The sequence below is a fragment of the Gymnodraco acuticeps genome, unplaced genomic scaffold (assembly GCF_902827175.1).
Source record: "Gymnodraco acuticeps unplaced genomic scaffold, fGymAcu1.1, whole genome shotgun sequence".
NCBI classification, from domain to species: domain Eukaryota; kingdom Metazoa; phylum Chordata; class Actinopteri; order Perciformes; family Bathydraconidae; genus Gymnodraco; species Gymnodraco acuticeps.
Window position 1 is genome coordinate 1,372,957 of NW_022990590.1, and position 19,536 is coordinate 1,392,492.

At 41.4% G+C, this 19,536-nt stretch overlaps 1 protein-coding gene across 6 annotated transcripts in view; it reads left to right on the forward strand.

The window, feature by feature from the left end:
• The window catches only part of mdga2a (MAM domain containing glycosylphosphatidylinositol anchor 2a), a 203,606-nt gene that overhangs the window by 106,874 nt on the left and 77,196 nt on the right, over positions 1–19,536 (forward strand). For 3 of the 6 annotated variants that reach the window (XM_034228593.1, XM_034228597.1, XM_034228598.1), the window contains exons 7-9: positions 1,611–1,702; positions 4,126–4,363; positions 14,626–14,919. In XM_034228593.1, coding sequence (XP_034084484.1) covers positions 1,611–1,702; positions 4,126–4,363; positions 14,626–14,919 — 624 coding nt within the window. Of the gene's footprint in view, positions 1–1,610; positions 1,703–4,125; positions 4,364–14,598; positions 14,920–19,536 lie in introns of all 6 variants that reach the window. The other 3 variants (XM_034228594.1, XM_034228595.1, XM_034228596.1) reach the window with 1 other exon arrangement.

A 19,536-nucleotide genomic window follows, 5' to 3' on the forward strand; every position in this document is an offset into this window, starting at 1 on the left:
CATAATGGCTTGCGCAATATGTGCGCGTGTGTTCGTGGATGACATAAAGCTTTCTAAAGACGTGAGTCTGCTATGGATGTCGCTGAGAAAAGCCTTTTCAAACTGTCAAGATGGAACTACAACTCTGTCTCTGAGTGTATTCTGACATGTATTATCGAGGGAAATGTGTGTTTCCTTACAGAAATGCTCACCTAATGGCTTCCACCACTGAGTTTGTATCGAGTCATTAAACTGCATGTTGGCTTTAAGGAAAACCAAATTGTGTTGTGCACGTTGTAAATGTACACTGTGATGCAGAGCTGAACCCGAATGGGAAATAATCATGGCTTGTAGGTAATGCTTTGTATTATCTCCACATAAAGGTCACAGACATATGCTGCTTACCATATTATGCTAATTGCCCCAGTTCCCATGCTGGTGCTATTGGATTACAAACAACATGATTGATAGGCAGTACCTTGGAGAATGACTATGTATGATACAAGAATAAATGCAAATGCACAGCGGCATTTTTGTGAACGTGTGTGTTGACATGATTTGTAATATTTGTGTTTGACACGCGTCAGAAATATGATTCTCCGCCTGCAGACGTTGATTTCAAAACGCGGGGAGGAAGATCACGTCAAGGAGGCGCGTGTCAATCGTCTCTCCCCTCAACCAGCGCCTCGGCAGGCATCTTAATGTCTTTTTTTTTCACATTCAATTTCCTGTGTTTAAATATGACACGCAGGTTTTGTTTTTCGCTTTCCCTTTACCAAACTGAATATGATAATGTCACTCGGGAATTGCAAGATGAAAAGATTTCCACGGTGCAGTCAGTTTTTTTTTTGCTGAGGAGATGAATTGAACAGGGGCTCGGGGTTTGGAACCAATACAGCATGTATTATAATGAAATCATCTTGTTTTTTATGTTCACAGAAGATATGCTTTGAAAATGGAGTTTGCAAACCAAATTGAATTAGAGATGGTGGATACTTTGTTAGGTATCTCTCCAATTTCACAGTGTGTGTGTACTTACTTCAATGCTATCATATTCAGTCCGTAGCTATCAATATTAATGTTGGTTCAAAGCTGTAGACTTCAAAACAAACATTAATTCTATTTTTTTCTGTTAACTTTTCTGTTTTACCCTTGTGCCGCATCAAAAGCTACACTTTTGGTTGTTTGAGAAGAACAGTTACAGTTGTCATATCCTGATCTACTCCTACACTTCTGATTAAATACCACTTTTGTGATACCACAACCCCCGGTACTGAAGTCACGCATCTAAATGATCTCAGACAGCTGTGACAAAATCCAGTATTTCTATTCGCTCAATGTGTAATGTCTAAAGTGCTTGAAGGCTGAGCAGGTTTCCGTAACACTCAGGTTTACGGTGTGCGCACCAGAGATCCATTACAACGATCTACAGCCCGAGTAAGGACATTGGGCAAAGACGAAAAATCAATTCAGAAAATCTATAAAATCCTGTCTTTTGGATTACATCTCAGAAATCACATCAATATGACAAGGAGAGCCTACAGTCATTTTCTTTCAGGGTTCTCTCCAGCAGCCTGTTGCAAAATTGTAGTGCAATTATACATCTAATCAAATGGATTATCTCTTCACAGCTTTGAAAAAGGGGCGTTTCTGGATCACTCCCGACCCCTACCACAATGACGACAATATCCAGATCGGACGAGAAGTCAAGATATCCTGTCAGGTACAGTCACACAGCAAAACGATACACTGCTGCACAGCTCCAGGATCAGTCTAACCTCTGGCCTGCTGGAAATCACACTAGTTATCACATGGTGGGAAAATCACACTTGTTATCCCATGTGTTAAAGTGTAAATCATGTGTGTTTATCGCCCTTCCTTATGAAAAATACGTATCCATGCAATGTATTGTATTCTCTATATATATATATAGCACAGTATTATGTTCTATTGCGAAATTAATGTAGTCTTCTGAGCATATATTTATTACATGTTAAAAACACACCTTGAACAGTTTGATATAATTTTTACTTATTAAGTTAACATATCATAAGGCAGCAAATATAGCTTGTATATACTTTATTAAGTTTGCTGGCTGTGGTGCAGTGACGCGTCCTAAAACCCGGAAGTAAGCTTCTTCCGGTTCCCTCGACAAAAAAGCAATGCAATTTCTCCATAGGATTTTGGAAAATAGCTCGAAATAAGGTCTGAAAATGATAAAAGTAGGGTAGACATGTGGAGATTATCCAACTGAACAAAACGTGATCCGTCTCTTAAATGTGTGTCAACCACAGACCTTATTTCGAGCTATTTTCCAAAATCCTATGGAGAAATTGCATTGCTTTTTTGTCGAGGGAACCGGAAGAAGCTTACTTCCGGGTTTTAGGATGCGTCACTGCACCACTCTATAGCAGGAAGTGGATCAAAACCTTGAGCCAGGGGAGTCCAAACATCGGCCCTCAGCAAATTAAAAAAGTATAGTGAAATATGTTCTACAAATTAAACTTGTGCTTGTCTATTGTATTATTGAACTTCTTAAATATATATGTAAAAATATATTACACAGTAGTATGCATGTGTTAATAAGCCCACTTTGCAAATAAATTCAGACAATCAAAGTTGAAAACATTTTCTAACCAATCTAAGATGATAAGAAAAAAACCAAACAACTTGTTAACATAACAAGCTTGAAATATACCCTTCATATTTCCCCTTATAATAAGCAGTGGCGAACCGTGGCCATCACAACTGGACCTTCTGTAGACACACCCACCCCCCGCCGCCGCTCCTCCCCCTCCGCGGCATTATAATGTCCGTCTTTTCACTGAATTGTCGTCTTGGAAAGGGTACTCGCAACAATTCCGCAACAACTTCATCTTCACCTGTTGCACTTGTCATTTCAACGTTAAAAACAATAAAACGGCATGAATTGCTTCGTCGCATTCATCTAGATCCTCTGCCTCGAGCCAGTTAAAGGTCGGTAGGTAATTTTGGAGAAACCAGCTCGAGTGCGCTAGAATTTGAAAATACACAGCTGGAACAAATCTGCCACTTCCTTACAGAGCCCCTCCTCCAACACACACGAACGCGCACATGACCAATGAGGGCACGAGATAAGTTTGTGCACAGATGGAAGGCTGACAGGCAGGTAGGCCATCCAGTTATTTTAGCCGGGCCGGCTAAAATGATTGGTCGTGCTTTTTACAGTACTACGGCTTCCACAGATGACATTTTTTAATGTATTTATTGTCAAAGCATTTAATATATTAATTGCTATCGGGATGTTAAGAGCATTCCATGGAATATAACAAAAAGTGTATCTCAAGTCGGTTTCTCAAACTTACCTACCCTACCTTTAACTAGCGGGCCTTCTAGAATACCCTGGAACCGAGGGGAACTCTGAAAGAATACGGCCATTGGCTACAAATCAATATCTGATTGGTTGATCAAACTGTCAGTCCAAACGTACGCTCTCATTCAGTGCAACGGCCAGGGCATTCTATCAAGGATGTAGAATACCTTGGTTGAAGGATATTCTACCCAGACACCCAGAACAAGATCTGATTGGTTGCTTTCTTTTCTACTGAAATGTGTAGTGCATGGTCCGAGAAGGACAAACAAATCAACGTAACACTGTAATATTACAGATCAACCACACAGATACCATTCTCATTTATTCATTTTATATACATTTTATTTATATAATTAAATCGATTTTTTGTTTGTTTTATCCGAGTGTTCCAGGGTATTCTCTGAATACCTTGAAGGCCCTGACGGTTCGCCACTGATAATAAGCAATCTGAGGCTTCTGTTCTAAGGAATGAGCTGCAACACTTTTTGTAACAAAATAAATGAAACCCTATGGGGAGCTGTGATGTAGGCTGTTTTTTTCTTAAGGCATTTTCAAGTATCAAGCATCCTTTACATACATTTGATTGATTTTTCTAACTTACAACTTAACTTATGAGGCAATATACCTCACCTCTAGCGGCCCACTCCTTGGTATATTTTTCTGTATGTGGAAAGTTTGAATACCCCTGCCCTGAGCTCTGCAGTTGGACCATGTCAAATAAACAGCCACATGCATGAAGTCATAGTGAGTAACTCATCAGTGCAGCATAAATGATGTCATGCTGAATGTCCCAGGTGGAGGCGACCCCACCAGAGGAGCTGACCTTTAGCTGGCTGAAGAATGGCCGTGCCCTGCGGAGCTCGGAGCGTATGGTCATCACCCAGACGGACCCCGACATCTCCCCCGGGACCACCAACCTGGACATCATAGACCTCAAGTTCACCGACTTTGGCACCTACACCTGCGTGGCGGCGCTGAAGGGCGGAGGCATCCCTGAGATCAGCATTGACGTCAACATCTCCTCCACAACTGGTGAGCCTCACACCCCTTTGTGTCAGTGACGCATCTACCCACCCTCCAAAGCCTCTGACACATTTACACACATCTTGAAGGTAATTTAATCATACACACATGCTTTAGAAGATCATGCAAGATTGAAAATGTCAAATGACGAAGCAGAGATAAAAAAAAAAAACAGGCAGTGTTTCTTAGACTGTGGGACGTCAGCTTTTTAAATCAAACAAAGTCTAATTTTGTTTTGTTTTTGCTATCAATCCTATCAGTTTATTATTCCAATGGTTTCCAGCTAACCTTTTTTCTTTGTTAAAACTAAGGATTTTAAACTGTATCCATTGCATTGTAAATCTATTTTTTACGACAACGATAAGTCCAGTCGTTCAAAGTTAAACTTGCTATACTGTACACTTTCTAATTACAACTTAAAGGAGTAGAATACATGATATAGCTTGCTATGGCTCTAGGTAAGTAGTTTATAAAGTTAAACTTGAACTTAAAAATGATTGTAACATGTCAAATCAACCTGATTTTTCAAGTAGAGTTGCCATGTTCCCAGATTTGAGCAGCCTAGTTGGTGTTTAAAATATAGGAATGGTAGCAAAAATGCGAAATAAGACTAGCTTGTAGGATGTTTTTGTTTTCCTAAATTGGTCAGTTCATCCAAATCCTTTAGAATGTTGTACCTAAAAAATGGAGGAAATGTAGCATTATCTATTGTATTAACAGAATTGAAAAGTTGAAATTTTAGATGTTTTAGGTTATTTTAGAGGGAATTTAATGGTCTTTTCTTTTTTTTTATAAATATATATATTTATTGCTTAAGTAGCACAAACAAAACGTATCCGCCTTTGAAAAAATAAAAGACAAGATACTGAGTGTGATTTGGATGAACAGACCCTTTAAATCACTGTCTGCGCAGGTTAAAAACGCTTATATGTTTTGACTGCTGTTCACTGCCTCACTCAATTCCAGTAATCTGTCCCATGCCAAAGCCTGTTCTACTCTAATTCCTACTCACAGCACCCAACAATTAATGGTCGATTGGACTTCCTTTGAACCAAATCTGAATCCATCCGTCCGACTAATCAGAGACTAAACATCCATTGTCCTCCCATCTAATTGGCTGCCTCCACCACTGTTCCGACTAACGTTTTGTATACATGTAAGCGGCATGTTAATAACACACCATACCAGTCCACCTTGTCTACTGAGCTGCATCATTATAGCTTCAATCGTGGCATGTTGAGTAGTCTCATAGAAAGAGAACAGTGTTCCAGCAGCTGTTCATTGTGTCTTGTAGACATTACATCACTTGTTCCAAAAAGAAGACAAGGCGTAGGTGTTTAAAGAAATCATTCAATCTTTAACAGTTTAATCAAAGGACAAAATATGCTTTCAAACATCCATTTTCTTTTCCATTGTTTTAGCATCAATCAATGTCAGATGTCATAAGAGTCAACAAAAGAGCCTGACTTACAGTAGATGATTGCTACATAGCATTGGGTACTGTTAACCATTTGTTCTGTGCGTACTCTGCGAGGCTCTGCGATAATGATTGTAAAAGAAACTCATGTAATATGACAGGAATCGTGGTCTTTATCTGTAATTTCCATTGTAAAGTCAATCAAATGGCGGCATTTGTGGTAATGCTTGGGTAATTACTTCATCGTCCATAGCAATAGGATGTGACCCATTTGACCCAGTGTGGGTCCTCCTTTGGGAATCTCAGATATTCCGTGAGTTGTTGCCACTAGATTGGAGATTAATTGGTTTTCAATTCATTTTCCTGGTGTGTTTGTACTTGATAAATTACTTTTGGGTGTGATATTTGCGATTGGGTTCATCCCAATCTTTATTCCACGTTTACCACGCACAAACACACGCACCTTTACCTCCTCTCACGTCTTGTTTTCCTCCCGCGCACACACCTCTCTGCCTCTCACAGCGCGAACATGAAAGCAGTGTATCGACCTTGGGCGCATAATTATTGTGAGATAATCCTTTGATAATCCCTGCGCTATAAAACAGTGGGATCAATCGCACCTGCCAAGATTGTTTCCTCATTATCTTTTAAGTAGTGCAGTCTCTTCTTTTGGAGTGCCATGGCGATGGAGTTGCATTAACACAGAACCTTTAATGTGAAACAAAAATGGTGTCTGACTGAGGAAATGACCGAGGAACATGACTTTTGTGATCATATGAAATGAAAGGTTTCCTTAAGGCTTGAATGTGAGTGCTTCTTAAGCGTTCATTGTTCCAGTCAGATGTGTTTGTAGGAAATATTATGAAAGTGTTGCATTGTCTTTAAGCTGTTCCTCCTCATTGGAAATAATATATTGAATTGTGCGCTTCCATTAACAATACCTGTCGCTTCACTGGGTTGACAAGCTCTGTCATGTGAGGCGCTTCTTTCCGTCAGGTTGAGATTGAATCGGAGCAGTGTCTTCACTGAGCGGCACAGTATAGCTGTTGTGAACTAAAGCGTCTTGTGACTGTGCCTCGACATAAGCCTGCAGCCTGTTTTGGGTTGGAATAAGCCCTGTTGTTGTTCCTCTGCCTGTTTTCCTGAAGGGAGAGAGCCGAGCCTCAATTAGAAGTCTTAATAAAAGTGTTTAGAGGAGATTACACTGCAGGTCTGCCAGGGTTTTTCGTGCTGGGATAGTGGCTGGAAAGCGATTGAGCCTAAAGTGTTTCTAGTCTGAACACTTTGGAGCTCGCTGGCTGTTCCCGCTTTGGCTCCGGTTCCAGATTCCAAACCCGGATTTAGCCCCAGCCGACGGCACCGCTTTTATAAAAGAGAATATTTATTACGTTCCATTCTTTCAACTCAGATTCCAACAGCCTGCATTATTCCACATTTTTGCAAAACAGGGCTCATATTTGCTATCATGGCACGTTTATTAAATAAGCAACTTCTTTGCTCGTCCAGGCTAATACTTATTTAGCGTGGTCTGGAAACAAGGACACCGACCTCCCCATTGGATACTCTCAGGATTAAGAACAGCATGACACAGGAACAACTGAAAAGAGTTATGAGACTTCTAACTTAGTTGGATAGATACTATCTTATTAATCCTCTCCTCATTAGTCTGCATGTTAAATGTGAGTATAGTGGGTGTGTCTTGCTGGATTATTGTGAGATAATAATTGCCATTCTATGGTTATGTGACTTTAGATTGGAGCCACCATTGGGACCACATTAGAGAAACATCTTTAATAGCATCTACAATGATTACGGTTGAATTCTTGACATTTAAAGCTGATACCCGCTTATTGCAGCTCTAATGACTTCAAACACGTGATTCTACGGAACCTGGCGTCCAGGAAACAACACAACTGTAGCGAGAGCGGTCTGTTGATGCAGCGTAGCATCAGCACTGGGCAGCAGCTCATCCTCAGTCTGATTGATGTTCACAAAGTAAGTATTAGGAGTGAAAGTCACCGCTCTCTTCTTGTGAGATAAATCCTCCCGTGATGAGTTCCTCAATTAGCATCCCGCTCACACCTGAGATCCTGGCACCCCCCAGTGTTTCTGTCAATCTAAAGAATCACTGCAGTTAATGAATTAAGCAAATCAATTAAGTGCTCTGTTAATTAAAAATGAGCCAGTTTAATAAACACAAAGTCGTTTATTTTTTTTTTTCCTGGTTTGAGTTTGAGTCATAGGAAGCTGGCTGCAGGCCGGCTCGTCTCTGTGTATCCTCCTTTCAAATGTCCTGTTGTCTGTTTGACTCTGATTCGTCATGAGCTGCCATCACTCCAGTGACCATGTAACATTTGAGTTTAATAGGGACAGTATGACCGCTGGCTGTTGGCCGGGATGATGTGCTTGCTTCTGTTGCAAACTCTGCAAACCTTTGCAACACCTACGAGGTGCAAAGGTTCAACTGCTGTCTGGTCACAGTGGGTGGAAAACAAATTGTTTGCTGCCTTTTTTTTCCCTCCATGCTTTATACTCATGTAGTTTTCACAAACGGTGGTTCTTTGTTGATGTTAGTCACATGGTCATTTTCTTTTATTGCTTTTTGAAAATGTGTTTTTGTGTTCAGTAGGAAATCCAGCTGGTCCAGCAATTAGCGGTATACACACTTAAAGCTAATCCCTGCCTCCTTAGTTACTGTTGCTATGCACAGCATGCATGCACTTAAAAACAAAAAACAGAGGCAGATTTTAAACTCTGAATTCTGAGCAATTTCTGAAACAATGGGTCCTTGATTTCACACTGAGGGAGACAAAAGCAGGCTTATCATTTGGCAACCACTGAAATGACATATGTTCCTGATTGTGTCAGCTTGTAGCTTGATTATTTATTTAGCCAGCATTTGCTCTGTAGGTTTCTTGATGAAAAACGCCATCTCCAGTTGACTTTTCTGCGTTTCCTGTAAAAGGTTTCATAGATATGCACTGGATTGATGCATACATGGTACAATGCTGAAAGATTAAGGCTAGAATTAAGTGTCTAAAGCAGGAATCAGTTTCTACAGCATCTTTTTGGGGTAAATTCGGAGACAAACAAGCATTATTATTTTTGTTGGTGTGTTTCTCAGGTGTAGTTGTCGTTGCTGGAGTGTACACTTCCCAAAATCGAATGATCGAATGAATTGATTAATTCCTTACAGTTTTGCTACAGAGGTTAAAAAAGACACCGACTTTGAATTTTTTTAAGTGTAGAATATCTATCTAACTACATGTGCCTGAACATGCAAATAAATCCAGAGTTTGACAGGGTTTTTGTGTCTAGATTTCCCTAAAGCTATCAATGGAATAATCACTGATCAGGGCAGCAAATGGTCAGTTCGGTGGCATATTAGTCCATAATGAGTTTTCCTGAAACACAGTGAATAGGACATCACTATCTATCCCCTCAACATTGAAAAGATGGTCCAATCCATTAATTGAAGCATATAAAAAGCAGAAAGATAATGAGAAAAGTACTGCATTTTTGCAATCACACCTTAAAACCTCAAATAAAATGTCTCTGATCACTCTCAAATGCTAAATTAGGTTAAGAAAGGCAAACTGGAGCAGTGTTTTCCAGTTTTGGATGAACAAGCCATCGGGGGTCCGGAAACAGGCCCAGTGAGCTGTGAACTGGGATTAAGGGGCCTAACAGATGTCCCAAAGCTGGGATGCTGTCCTGAGATGTTTGCCATATGACAACTGTTGATGCCACGGTCATGCCACATCCAGAAGGATAGGCATATAACCACCTGGCAGCATTTTTCAGCACGACATCTGTGGTGTTGCTGGGGAAACGTGTCAATGTAAAAAGCACTGCTGTCTGTAATCACAATACCTTAATGGCAGTATAGCGGTAGTTATCGTACAGTAGAACTGTTTCCACTTTGATGTGAGTACATAACATATGTTAATAAGACTAGAGCACATTATTCCCAGTGTAATGTGTTTAGCCTTGAATGCACCACCTGAAGTCATGCTTTATGGAGGTGGCCATCTGGGAAATCACCTCCCTGTCCAGCTGGAAAAAACCTGGGAGGGAAACATGAATAGAAAACCCTCTACTCCCTCATTAACTACTGTCAAACCCCCCTGAGCCATGTACATCAACTCTGGTCCTTTTCAGGCAGTTGTTCACTACTTGGCAGCAGAAAAATGGTGGTACTTCAGGTTTGTTTCTTTCTAAACTGGGAATTGGGCCTTCCTTTTACTCTCACCTGTTGGGTAAATATTTTTAAAAAAAGAGTGTATGTGTGGCCAGAAAATCAAACTGTAACCCATGAGTGCTTTTGTGTGGAAAGCTGGCTGTTCTACAATCTCTGCCACATGAATTCATGAGGGGTTAGGGTGATTGATCGCAAGGTAAGTTGTAGGATATCAGGGGAGCTAGAAAATCACACACACACACACACACACACACACAGTCATATGTTTGGTCAGTAGTGTGTTGCTGCAGTTTATCAATTTACTAAGCCAATTTTAACACATCGGTGGTTATTTATTAGACTTCAGCAACTCAGGATTTATATGCCTACCACCCTCACATATTCTCAAACGTGTCCACAGTGGACCTCTGAGACTCGTCTCTGTCCCCAGGGGCCCCGGACTCAGAGGAGCAGAGAGCATTGTGACCAACTCATTGGCCTCAAGCTGTCCAAACACACACACACTCACACATACAGAAACACATTCTGCAGGACTTGCAGTTGTAGAGAGCGCTATGTTGCCATGGTGACAGGGAGGGATGTCACAGCACTAAACCCGAAAAAGGGGGCAGCCGGAACGTTGTTTATTTTCAAAGACGTCAATGGGCACCACTGGCTCCCGTCAATGTAAGAAAATGCAAAGTGTCGCATATTCTCACGTTTTGCAGTCGGCTCACATTGGGCTCTGTCTGCCACGGCGCTGCTGGATCCTGCTGAAAGCTTTTCAGCAATCAGTCCCTCCACTCCCTCCACATCATTCCAGCAGAGGCCCTGGAGATGTGCTGCCCTGCTGAGGCCAAACAAGGGTGTCCAGTCCCAATTTAGCCCCACAAAGTACACAAACAGACAATGTTTTCAGACTGCAACGACAACAACAAGCATCCCATTGAAGAACTGAGGCGGGAACACAGCATGGGGTCAGCCGTGGGCGGAAAGAGAAACACTCGGCTATGCACATGCAGAGACATAAAACTACCTAAGCGCACGCTGCACAAGCATACGCACACAGCGGGCATGCCCTGTAGGCATCACTGGCATTTGGAGGGCTTTGGCACAATGACAGCACAGTGAAGACCAGGCTAGGTGCCGCACTGAGCCTCTCAGTGGTCAGTCTCACTCACAAAGGCACAGTCTTTACTTGGTAAAAGGGAGAAGGATGAAGAATGCAGCAAAAAAAGTATGTCTGTTTGTGTTTCCGTGATGCTGGGGAGAGAGATAATGGCAGCTGATGGCCAGTATTTGTGCTGCCAAACCCAATAGGCAGAAAACTGTAATTGCATGTCTAATCTGGGCTGTGGAGAAGCCAGGTGTAATGATGGCAACTCAGTGAATACACCTCTCCTCCACCCTCTAATGGATGCTTGCTGAACCCCCCTTTTCCTGACTGTCATTTAGCTGCTTCCCTGTTTGGACCCAGGGATACATTCGGAAAAGTGGAGAAAATATGCTGTGGAAAGAAATATGTCAGCTCTTGACACCTGGCTGCCTCAGTCCAGACATTGCGCAAATACCAATCAGCGAGTGTGAGAGTGAAATGAGTGTCTGCTGTCATTGTCTCTGCGGAAGATCATTTTTGCTGCTCGGTTGGTGCCAAACATCATTGCCAAGAGTTATCTGTGAATGACCAGTGTTCATTATCCCAGGCTAATGACACCAACATGTTTATGTATGTTTGTGTAAAGCCAAACAGCATTACATGTTGGTTGCAATGGCTGAAAAGGCCTATTCATCTGCAAAAGTATTTCCCGTGTACAGTAGAATTGGTTTAACGCTGCTATGAACAATATCTAAACATTAACAGTGGATAAAATCGCTACATGTGAATGAAAGAGTCCATCATGAAGACTTTATCCCCAGTTATTATCACCCGAATACAGTTCCTTTCAGCTTTAGTAGAAGCAAACGAGCTTATTCAGAATTATTATTGGAGTTGGTGAAGACGGGAAAGGGAAATTCATTTTGAATTTATATTCTTTATTTAGCCAGAAACACGCCTCCAAATGAATGCGAACTGGTCCGTATCTTCATTAAAACATCTCTGTATGTTAACACATTTGCTATTTTAACTTATAGGGTGTTGTTGTTGTGCTTACAGATAATTTCCATTGCCCTAAGGAAAGTACAAATAATTCAATAAGAGACGATTATGTGAATTGTTGCCTTATTCAGAGACTTTTCCAAATGTCTAAATAAATTATTATTCTGAGTTTCTATATTTTGTTCTTGAGTCAGGATGGTTTAAGCACAACCTTAGAAGCCGGGCTGCATGTTTTTTTGTCTAAATCTACAATTCACATCTAGTTCCGCATACGGCTGTTCCAGCATTTTGAGTAACTACTTTTTGAGAAACCTTGAGAACAAAAGAGATTACTGGCGGTTGCAAAGTTGAAGTAGCAGTTATATTGTTACCTCTCACCGAGACAGATGGGGTTAAAAGAACTATGGCTGGACTCTGTTTATTTTTCTGGAAATTGCTAGCGATTTCATCACTATAAAACTTAATTGTTGCTTGACTTCATTCCAGCTGCAGCATTGTTTGGGCAGAATGGCAGTGCTTCGAAAATCATCAGGGAAGCATGACACGGTTTCATCATTGCTGAGAAGATTTTTACTCCTCGAATTGTTCGCTGTAAACAATTTTTGGGAGCACTTATACAAAATAGACTTTGAGTCATCTGATGGTTTTGACTTGCACAAAGATACATGAACACAGACATATACACACACACACACACACACACACAGAGAGCGCACTCTATGAGCCAGTGTACTTTGCCAGGTTTGCTAATTAAACAAATGTACTTGGCTAGCTTTCTTGATGAGGAACCAGACTGCCTAGTCCAACCTGCTAGTTTTCCTTCTTTCCAAAGTGAGAATACATCGATATATACACACACATTCACCCACACACATTCACTGAAACCTGCAAATGTGTCCAGCAATTTGCCACTACGCACTTATTTTATTATTCATTGTTCCTTTCAGCCAAGGCTCTTAGTGTCCGTTAAACAAAGGCAAACTATTTATTGGGTCATATTTTCTTACACGGACAGCAATAACGCTCTATCACCTTTGGGAGTGCTCTGTTGTAAACTCTGAAATATATGATGCTGTGATGAGATTGAGTAGCTGCACGAGGAGGCGGGCGGAGAAGTAAAAAGCTGCAGAGAGCGATGGTAATGATGGTGATGGTGATAAGGGTTGTAATCACGATGGCAAAATCCATCCTGGAAATAGTACTGGGATGAGAAAGCAATGTGATGATGAACATTATGATGGAAATGTGACAAGGATGATGATAATACTGTACTGCTGATGAGAATGGCAATGTTGACGATGATGTTGATGGCATCTTGGAAGGGCAATGCCTTGCTTAGGCAGATGTAGAGTACATAAAGTGTGTTTGTAGTTGGATTATTAGGTGGATACTTTAAGCTTCACGTCAGCGATGTATAGCCTCTTTCTACTGCAAGAACTTTTCCAAGGGACTAGGAACTATTGCAGAAACCTTACTTTGAAATCAATCGGAAGAATCTGGTGACAAAACACTGCCGGCTGTGAGTCTGGCCCAGGAACTGCAGGGTGGGAGTTCACAGTACTGAACCTCACGGATTGGTCAAACATAAGACTTCTGCAAACCTTCATTCCTACCGTAAGCAAGTACAAGGTGCCACTAGGATCAATACTAAGCCAAGGGGTCATTTATCGATGTGAAAGACAAACTTATATTGCCATGTTTACCAACTAATCCAAAAAAAGCAAGAGAGAGCTGAGAGCACAGATGAAACAAGTAAAGATGGGAAGAAAATCAAAGGAGTTAAAACGGGTGGCAGTTATCTTAGCTTCTCATACTGGACTGTAAGCAGGGAGAGACTGTCTCTGTTGAAAAGTTAAGCATATAAACAACGGTTTTGATCTATAATCTTGGCCACAGTCGGAGACTACCTGGAGTTTTTGGTCACCATGAGGTTGCCAGAAAACCGTGGGGGCGACTGCAGAAAATGTGTGTGACTGGCCAAAATTACTGATTAAACCAAGGACATATACAAAAACATTTTGTAAGTCCTGTCAATTAATCCATCCCTCTTAAAGTCCCACATTTCAGCTATATGTTCTTCTTATTTTTATAGTTTCTATACAGTTCTTCAGCTAGAGTGGAAAATCAAACAAGGGCTCACAGTTCCTGAGTTCCTAATATCTATAAATGATTGGTCCAAAAAAGAGCATTTGTTGTTCATTTTCTTTGACCATCATGGTCACAAATGTGTACTTGCTTGTCCGCTCTTCATTGCATTGTTCATTGTTTGCCATTGCTTGATTTGCATTGAACTTCCTCACTGCTGCCCCCCATGATGGTTTTACTTCTGGTACATGGTCAGGTCGTTCAGTTCCAGCCATTAGCCATTACCGCTGCTAATATCTGCATGGTCCTTCCATATAAGCTGTGTATGTTGCTGATATTCATTGCCATTGCAACTTGTTGGATGCTCATTCGCTTCCCCCCCCTCCATGCCGTCCACACGACCCCTCCCCCAGTCGACGATTTCCTCTTACCCCGCCTGCTGACTTTCTAGAGCCCCATATCAGTCCCTCCTCTGTTTTTCTCTTTCTTAGTTCCCCCCAACCTGACAGTCCCTCGGGGCAAGTCCCCCCTGGTGACCCGCGAGGGTGACACAGTGGAGCTGGAGTGCCTTGTTTCAGGAAAGCCCAAACCCATCATCTTGTGGTCGAGAGCCGACAAGGAGGTGCCAATGCCGGACGGCAGCATGCAGATGGAGAGCTATGACGGCGTGCTGCGGATTGTCAATGTTTCCAGGGAGATGACGGGCTCGTACCGCTGTCAGACCAGCCAGTATAACGGGTTCAACGTGAAGCCCCGGGAGGCCGAGGTGGAGCTGATTGTACAATGTGAGTAAATGAAACTGTATGTGTATGTGATTATCTAGGTGCGTTGAATGTTTCTCTGATGTATTTTCTGTGTTCGCAGTGTAATTAATCCTTATATTCAGGTGCAGTGTGACCAAAACTGAACATGCCTACATTTCTCTCCTTCCACGCCCATCCACAATTTCCTTCTGAAGGCTGTACAATTAGTCCATTCCCTTGTGTCCTCAGCCAGGTCTGAGAGGAAACAGACTTTATCTGCTGACTGTGAACTGTGGCGAACTATTATTAACTGAGGTCAAAAGCCCTAGTTACAGATGTCCACACTTATTAGTGTGTGTGTGTGTGTGTGTGTGTGTGTGTGTGTGTGTGTGTGTGTGTGTGTGTGTGTGTGTGTGTGTGTGTGTGTGTGTGTGTGTGTGTGTGTGTGTGTGTGTGTGTGTGTTGTGTGTGTGTTGTGTGTGTGTGTGTGTGTGTGTGTGTGTGTGTGTGTGTGTGTGGTGTGTGTGTGTGTGTGTGTGTGGTGTGTGTGGTGTGTGTGTGTGTGTGTGTGTGTGTGTGTGTGTGTGTGTGTGTGTGTGTGTGTGTGTGTGTGTGTGTGTGGTGTGTGTGAAGTTGGTGAAGACCCAAAGAGTGTGTGCCTTAGACCCCCCACTACTGTCGCTCATTCTGAAACCTCTTCCTTTTCTTAAAATGTCACATTCAAAGATGGCTTAACGGCTAATTAGCAAGTGGCTAATTTATTCCCACTACTATTCATTCTCTATTCATTTATGGGGATTTGAATTGGAATATTTCGAATGAACATCAGGGATTCAAAGCGTTTTCACTCATTCAAGAGCTTGGGATGTTTTTCTCTGCCGGAAAAAAAGACCAGAAGGATAGGAAGGAAATTAAAGCGATCTATGTAGGGTGCTACCAATCTCTGGCAAGTGATTATAGGAAACAGAAAAAGTCTCATAGCCACAGTTTCATTGTTTTGCTCATGGCCTACTTAGTTAATCCGTACATTCTTCCTTCTGAACTAACCGTAATCTAGAAAGAACCTGTGCAACAGTGTGTCCGTTTTTAAACTACATGCGTAGAAATTAACAAGCTCTATGCTGACGACCATGTTTTAAATCTCCGCCCCCAGTGGACTTGCCAAACATCGGAATGCATAAAATATTTCAACAGATTTTGAAGTGTGAACAATACAACTGAATTATGGCCGCAGCTCAAACTAGGTTTTGATTCAAGATGAACTCGACACACCCACGACCAATATTTTGATTGAAGAAGAACAAGAGCGGCCCCCATGCTGTTCTTTCTGACGAGGATTAGCCCATGACTGCCTTAATTTTTTACAACACTTTTTATGTTACTCTATGATGTTCACGTTTCAGCTTAGTTGTAACCCACTGGGCTGTGTTAAGAGTATTAATGAGGGTTTTGATGTGCTTTGAAGAAGACTGTTACATTTTTGGCCGAATTGATTATGATTATGCAGCAGTGACAGCTCATATCAAAGGTTAGTGGTTTGCTACGCACGACTCCAAAAGTAAACAAAGGCTCTGGACTTTTTGGATGGCCTTCATTAATTAGAAACACTCGGTAGAGACACATTGTTGTGTAGATTAAAAAGAGATTAGTGGCAATGGCTTTTTTTAATATAAAAAATGCTGCTGTATGTTCACACTGAATCCTCGTTTCTTTAAACAGTAGTAAAAATAAAGGAACTAACACACATCCACATACTAACCCCTGCCTCAGTTGTATAAATGCAGTAAAAGAATGGATGATGCTGCCCTCCCCTCTGTCCCCTCTCAGCAGTGAGAGCAGTTAATGCCACAGGCAGCAATAGTTCACAGTGATTTTGCCTACCGTTTGGAACCGAGCAGGGGGCACGTACTGTATAATTTTTTTCTCAAGGCAGCACAATTAGAGCAGTGAAAAGCAAATAAGCACTAACTGTCTAGAAGCTTTTCAAAATACAGCGACAATTACTCAGCATGTATTAAAGCAAAGAAGTATTTCTTTTTATTCTCCCTGCATCCGCAGCTGCTTTACTTTCTAAAGCTCCCTTTGCAAATCACTGACAAAGAGGATACTTACAGCCCAAAATAAAAATAATTCTTCTAATTGAGTAAAGGAGAATTCTCCTTATCAAATCAAAACTTGATTATCTAGGACTATTAAGTGGAAAAAGCAATATGTAATAACTACGATGCTAGGCATGAGACATAAATATTGAATTTATTGTTTATCTTTTGTGAGACGTCATATTAAATCCAAAAATGAACCCCTAATTTCCTAAACCCTTATGGCTTTCCAGCACCATCTGCCGCCATTTTAGCCAGTGTGCCCATGTTTCACCCGGCATGTGACCAAAGACTCTCTCTTTGCTATCTTTGCTATCTTTGCTTATCTTAGGCATTGAATCTATTTTTGTTCCCACACTTTGCACCTGTGAAGTGTAACATTCAATACAAGCATGCTCTTATTTTTTAAACATGGCATACAAATAATATTTGATTATGCATTTAAATTGATATTGACCTTTTTAAATCAACTTTATTGATCTAATGTCGCTCACCCAATTTCTTTTATTTGTCTTATTTCCATTTTTGGCTCTCAATGCTCTTAGCTATCGATGCCAATAATAGATACAAGTCAATAGTGTCAGTCCTGATCGGTTCACACAGACCTTTTTTTGATACATGTTTTGAAGTTGGGAATACACATCTACATTTTTTTTAGGAGATATGTTGTGACATCACCACATCCACCTTAGATATTGTGATTAAGAGACTATCGTTGACTCAAAGTTACTTTGTGTGTTAACTAGTTAAAGGGGCCCTAATATGCTTATTTTCAGGTTTCATAATTGTATTTTTAGCCTCTCTGCCTCTTTTTATCCTCTGTCTGAAACCAGAGCCCAGTCTGCTCTCATATTTTAGCTGGCCGGCTCTGTTGTGATTAGTCAACGGCTTAGAAATGTCCTGCCCCTTAGCCTATCACATACACTGTGTTGGAGTGCTAACCAATAGGAGCGGGAGTGTTACGTAGTGATGTCACAATGGAGGCGTTTCAGGCAAGGTGGAGGGGAATACAGTATGTGGGAGAGAAATCCCCTCTGGAGGGAACTTTAGGAGTTGTGCCTTTGCAGACCATTTACATGCACAAAAACCTATAACACACTACAGGAAAGGGAAAACCCCCAAAAGCATAATAGGGCCCCTTTAAAATTAGCTCAGCTAGATAACTGTTTTGCACTGGCTGCTTATATGGTGACATTTTTCAACAGCTGTTTGTTACATGCAACTGTGCACCTTTTTTATAAGGGAACTATTTTAGGAAGAGGATCTTACTAAAAAACATTCTGACAAGTCACTGTGACTTTTATAAGAGTAAAATGATCAGCTGATCCCAGCGCTGTGTGGGAGGAGAACTGATCTAATTAGTTGACTCAAAGTTAGGTCAATCCTGCTGAAGACGAAAATGTCTCATATTCTTCCAACTCTGGCAGACCTTCATGCTGTACAATATATTATAAAACTGCTCAGGTAATGTAGGGGAAAGGTGCACACTGCAACACATTTCCACCTTAGGTGTAGAAAGGTATTTAAAAGGCAAAAAAAACTGACAAATGGTCAAGTGAAAAATCTGTCTAAATATCTGTTTTCCTCCAAAGTCTCCTCTGAAGGAGAAGACATCCAATGGCATTCTGCTAATATTCAATATTCATGAAATACAGAGAAGCTGTGCTGTATTCAATTAAACCAGTATATTCCCACACAAAGTATAGTTACATTGTTTATAAAGGAGCTGCGAATGTGCAATCAGTACTAGCGAAGAAATGTGAACAAAATCGATAAATATTGGAAATATGACGGAGCCTTGGTGCAACTGGGATGCAACTCATCCACGTCACGGACATCTGGGTATAGGAACACGAGGAGAGGAGGAGGTTAGTCAATACGTCCCTCCTCAGACATCATAAGCAACAAAAAGAAGAGAACACAGATGAGATGTTATAGAAATAAGAATAACAAGAACGAATAAAATAAATCAGACAGCACATTGAATCATAAACTGCCCCATTGTCTGGTATCACAGAGTGAATGAAAGAGCAGAGGAGGAAAAGGACCTTCAGACTATAAACTCAGGTGGCCCTCACCGGCTACTGAATGTACAATGAATGCAAAATAATTAAAAGATCCAAGTTTTATATTCATCACATACTTTCATGGCCTAGATCAATCCAAAGGGACATGGTGAATGCTTAGAAACAAACCTTTAGCTGTTTTTTCCAGAAGCAAAGGTGTTACTCCCACGAAAGTCCATGACCCTGTGTTAGAGTGGAGGTCAATCACAAGTCCTATAGCAAGATGTTCCATCTCTTCACCCAGCCAGTGAAGGTCACCTCCTCTCACACGCTGCTGCTGCTGCCCTCCCTGTCTCAGTGACAGTGGACAGAGATCACTTATGGCGCATTTCCACTGCAGGGCCTCGCACGGCTTAGTACGGTATAGTTAGGCCTTGGTAGGCCAGGCTCACTTTATACTGCGTTTCCATTACAGTTTAGGAACTGGGGTAGTAACTATAGTAACGCAGTGAGGGCAGAGCCGTGACGTCATCTTCAATGCGAACCACGAAACC